This window comes from Marmota marmota, unplaced genomic scaffold (assembly GCF_001458135.2).
Source record: "Marmota marmota marmota unplaced genomic scaffold, marMar, whole genome shotgun sequence".
In the NCBI taxonomy this organism is placed as follows: domain Eukaryota; kingdom Metazoa; phylum Chordata; class Mammalia; order Rodentia; family Sciuridae; genus Marmota; species Marmota marmota.
In genome coordinates, this window is record NW_026000082.1 from 28,134,413 (window position 1) to 28,139,442 (window position 5,030).

General features: G+C 37.0%; 1 protein-coding gene across 3 annotated transcripts in view; it reads left to right on the forward strand.

Annotated features, from left to right (window-relative positions):
* The window catches only part of Kiaa0319l (KIAA0319 like), a 111,352-nt gene that overhangs the window by 74,426 nt on the left and 31,896 nt on the right, over positions 1–5,030 (forward strand). For all 3 annotated transcript variants that reach the window (XR_007352106.1, XM_015485281.2, XM_015485280.2), the window contains one exon: positions 2,450–2,551. Coding sequence is in view for 2 of the 3 variants with exons in the window: in XM_015485281.2 (XP_015340767.1) it covers positions 2,450–2,551 (102 nt within the window). In the remaining variant the exon portion in view is untranslated. The remainder of the gene's footprint in view (positions 1–2,449; positions 2,552–5,030) is intronic.

The window sequence follows — 5,030 nt, forward strand, 5'->3', positions numbered from 1 at the left end:
TATATATATATAACCAGAAATAGAATTACTGGATGACTTGATAATTCTACTTTTAGTGGAATTTTTTTGTTTGTTTGTTTTTGTTTTAGTACTGGGGATTGAACCCATGGTGCTTTACTATTGAGCTACATCCTCAGCCTTTTTACTTTGTATTTTGAGACAGCATCTCACTAAGTTGCTGAGGGCCTCGCTAAGTTGTTGAGGCTGGCCTCAAACTTGTGATCTCCTGTCTCAGCCTCCCAAGGCACTGTCATTATAGGCATGTGCTACCATGCCGACAAAAGCATCTTTATTTTTAAAACAACCCATGGGAAGGATATCTAGTGTTACCTTAACAAGTCTGTGCTTCAGGAGTACTGCTCTAAGGTATTAGGAGGAAATGCTTAATCACTGGTTAATGGTTAATCCTGAAAAAGTCAAGAGGGTAAAGCAAAGCCAGTAAAAATACATTTTTGCCAATTTTTAATTTCCTAGGGTCTTCTTTGGTGGTAATGTAATGTGAAATTTAACGGTTTCAATCCTGAGGCACCAAAGTAATTTTCAGTTTAATTGTAAAGGGTTTGGGTTGTACTGCCTTGACTAGCCATTTTTTTGTTCATTGTACTCTCTGTGAGTATAATGATTTTCCTTTTTTCTTTTCTTTTTTAAAAAGTTACTTTAGAGAGCTCTTATTCCATCTCCTGGGGCCATCCAGAGGCTGCAGCTTCCATAAAGGATGGTTTCATTTTTTTCTAAGTGCAATGTTCCCAAGCAGAAGCAGATAAATCTCAAGTTTTATATATCTAGGAAGCCCTTCTCACCTCCCAGTCTTGAAATATGAGTTGACCAGCCTGTAGTTTTCTTTAAGCTGTCCTAGTGTTGAAGTGTCATACCAAATGAACAGTTACTGTCAGAGAAGAAATAAGATTTATATAATCAGTAGTTCTCAATGGTCTGCAAGCATTTTTGGTTGTTACAACTGGTGGGTGGGTGGTACTATTTTTTAAAATTTCTTTTTTGCGTGCACTTTTTTTTTTTTTTAGAGAGAGAGAGAGAGAATTTTAATATTTATTTTTTAGTTATCAGCAGACACCACATCTTTGTTTGTATGTGGTGCTGAGGATCGAATCCGGGCCGCATGCGTGCCAGGCGAGCGCACTACCGCTTGAGCCACATCCCCAGCCCCTGCGTGCACTTTTATTCAGTTTTTTTAAAAAATTTTTTGTTGTTATATAGATTGAATACTTTCATTTATTTATTTATTTATTTTTATGTTGTGCTACTGAGGATTGACCCAGTGCCTCACAGGTGCTAGGCAAGTGCTCCACCACTGAGTTACAGCTCCAACCCCCTGGGTGGTACAATTGACATGTAGTAGATAGGGGCCATTGTTACTGGGAACCATCATAAACAGTGTTTAGGAAATCCTCCTATCCCCAGCAAAGGATTTTCTGGTTTGGAATACCAATAATGCCAAAGTTGGAAAACCTTGACATAAGAGAAATGGCTGATGAATGGTATAAGAACAGTTTTAGCTATTTACAGTCTTGGGTGTTCCACAGTGCTAAAGCAATTCAAGAAATAGATCAGTTGAACTGAAACGGTCTGGGAAGATTTGTTGGCGACAGTTTAAAGCTAGAAACAAAATGCTGTATTTAGAATACAGAAAGGCAAACATCCCAATTAAAAATAGCTTTTGTAAAGTCCCCTGGAGTAGACCATGGCTTCTGTGGAGCACAAAAAGAAAAAATAGTGTAACTTAGAGGCACAGTTGGATAGGAAAGGTAAGTCTGTGAGATCAGATCATGATGGCCCTATAGGGCCAAGATAGAAGTTTGGCTTTAACATGGTGTGGGAGCAGGGTTCTTAAATAGGAGAGTAACATGGTGGGTGAGCATTTTAGGAAAATAGAATGGATTCAAGTGGGGAGAGAGCTAGGAGAAGGGAGACCAGTAATAACTAGAATGGAGAGAAAGTAAGACAGGCCTTGTGACTAACATTCATCTTTCTTATTTATGTATATTATTAAAAAGTTATTTATCAACATAAAAGCGATCCTTGAAACAGAATTTGAACTCTGTGGAAAGTATTGTATAAAGAGGACTTAGGGACAGGCCATAATTAAAATACAGTGCGGAAAAAGAAGCAGGAGGAAAGTAGGATACAGTATGATGATAACCAAGAACTTTAAGAGGGAGACAGCAGGAGTAGGTGCCTCCAAGGTGATGGTAGAGATTGGGTTACAGCTGTTAGATTTACTCAGCAGCCACTTGTTGATGATCTTGAGATCCTTTTCAATGGAAAGGTAGAGACAAAATCAAACTTCAGGTGGTAAGAGAGTAGAAAGATATTAGGAAATGAAGGCCATAGCTGAGTATTATTCAGGAAAGGTGTTTGATCACAAAGGAAGGAGAAAAATGGCACAGTCTGGATATATTTCTTATCTCTGGTATTTTTGTTTTATTTCTAGTTATAAAGGAACTTGTGGTATCTGCTGGGAAGAGTGTCCAGATGACCCTGCCTAAGAATGAAGTTCAATTAAATGCATACGTTCTCCAAGAACCCCAGAAAGGTAAAAATCCCTTTATACTTGGGTTACATTTCTGATTACAATGATATCCACATACCTCAACTCACTCTTTCCATAATAGCCCTGTGAAGTTAGGATATTACATGTGGGAGAACAAATATTCATGAAATACAAGAGACAGTAGTGTTTGAGATATCAAGCCTGGGTTCAAGTCTCAGGTTAGCCAGTTTTTAGCTGAGTGATTTTAAGCAAATTACTTAACTTTTCTGAGTGTCTGTTTCTCTCTCTCTCTCTCTCTCTCTCTCTCTCTCTCTCTCTTCCCTCTCTCTCTTCTCTCTCATATAAAATGAATAATTCCTACTTCATAAGGTTACTGTAAGGGCAAAATGAGATAGTATATAAATCACCTAGTTCAGTGCCTAGCATATAGCTGATGCTCATTAGCATAGATCTTACATGCTAGATTGTATTATTCCTATTTATTTGCTCATTTATTTTTGGCATTTAGGATTGAACCAAGGAGTGCTTTACCATCAAACTACATCCCCATGTCCTTTTTATTTTTTATTTTGAGATAGTCTTGCTAAGTTGCTAAGAATCTGCTAAAGTACCAAGGCTGGCCTTGAACTTTGATCCTCTAGCTTCAGCCTCCTGAAGTCACTGAAATCAGAGCATGTTCCCCCATGCTCTGCTATTATACCCATTTAAAGGGGAAGAAACTGTGACTCAAATTAACCTGTTTATTTTGGCCAAAAAAACTAGTAAATAGAAGGTGTAGAACTTGGAGAGAAGTTAGTCAAGACTACTGTTAATGTAGGTTTGAACCTTAAAAAAAAAAAAAAAACTTAATTCATGATTTACAAAATTCAAAATTATAAAATATATATTTGTTTTTTTAAAAAAATTTTGGATTGGGGATTGAAGGGACACTTTACTACTGAACATATCCACAATCCTCTTTTCTTTCTTCTTCTTTTTTTTTTTTTTTAGAGAATTTTTTTTTAATATTTATTTTTCAGTTTTCGGTGGACACAACATCTTTGTTTGTATGTGGTGCTGAGGATCGAACCCGGGTCGCACGCATGCCAGGCAAGCGTGCTACCACTTGAGCCACATCCCCAGCCCTCTTCTTCTTTTTTTAATCTTCTTTTATTTCTTATTTTGAGACATGGCCTTGCTAAGTTTCTGAGGGCCTTGCTAAGTTGGGTTCAAGGCCTGTGATCCTTCTGCTTCAGCCTCCTAAAACTCTGGAATTGCAGGGCCATGCCTGGTTAGATTTATAAAATATTTAAATGCATTGGTGATTAATTCACTAGTTAAAGAAACTTTTGTAATGTAAAACATCCTTTCACCTTTGAAGTATATTTCCCACACCAAAGTTTGACTTATAAACACAAACATTTTCACTTAAGACCACCTATGACATGAGTGAAGCATTGGAAAATTAATGTGTTGGATTTATGCTGCTTTCATTAGAAGGTTAGTCAAGTAAACTACTCTTCTCTATGCAGATGAGTCCTCCCATTTTATGTACTTGTTTCTAATACAATATTCTTAATTTCTGGTTCTAAAACCAAATACTGTATTTATGAAAAATTACTTTTCCAGAACTTAAATCCTTCTTCTGACCAAAAGTTCTGCTCTCAAACTGAGGTTTTATTACCAACTCATTCTACCTTTAGAGAAACTTTTTCCTTTCTTTCTTGGGTGGTAAGTTACAGTGAGTAGATTTGGTGGTCTTTGAAGATGGAGTTAAGAGCTATCTTGAACAGTGTATGCTGGTGATTGAACCCAGGGTTTTGTGCATGATAGGCAAATGCTTTACCCTGAGTTACATCTTTATTTTTTTCTAATCTCTATTTGCATATACATTTCTTTGAATTACTGTTATCTTGTAGATCAATGTTGCAAAACAGGTCATTGGAAAGGAAACAGATTCTTTAGTTTTCCTCTGGCCAGTTCTTCAGCTTTAATTAAATCCATGAGATGAATGGTCTCAAGCTTTACAGGATTGGGGCACTGAGGCAAGGCAAATTCTGCCTGTTCTTTATCTTTCTCTTGCCCTGTGGCAGCTCATTAGGATCCCTGTAGGGTTCAAAGGCTGGTTCAAAACTACTGCCCTATATCATTACAGTCAACAATATAACAGACCTATATTCAATTGTTCCTATCCTTGGGCAAATTTCTGCCTGTAAGGCATAAATTCTTCCCCTCAACTTTTCTGCCCTAGGAATATCATCCTTGTTTTTTTTTTTTTTTTAAAAGAGAATTTTTTAATATTTATTTTTTAGTTTTCGGTGGACACAACATCTTTATTTTATTTTTATGTGGTGCTGAGGATTGAACCCAGCACCCTGTGCATGCCAGGCGAGCATGTTACCGCTTGAGCCACCTCTCCAGCCCTATCATCCCTTTTTGACATTGGTGTTAGTAGCTTTTTTTTTTTTTTGGTACTGGAATTGAACCCAATGGCACTTTGCTGTTGAGCTACACTCCTAGGTTTTTTTTTTTTTTTTTTTTT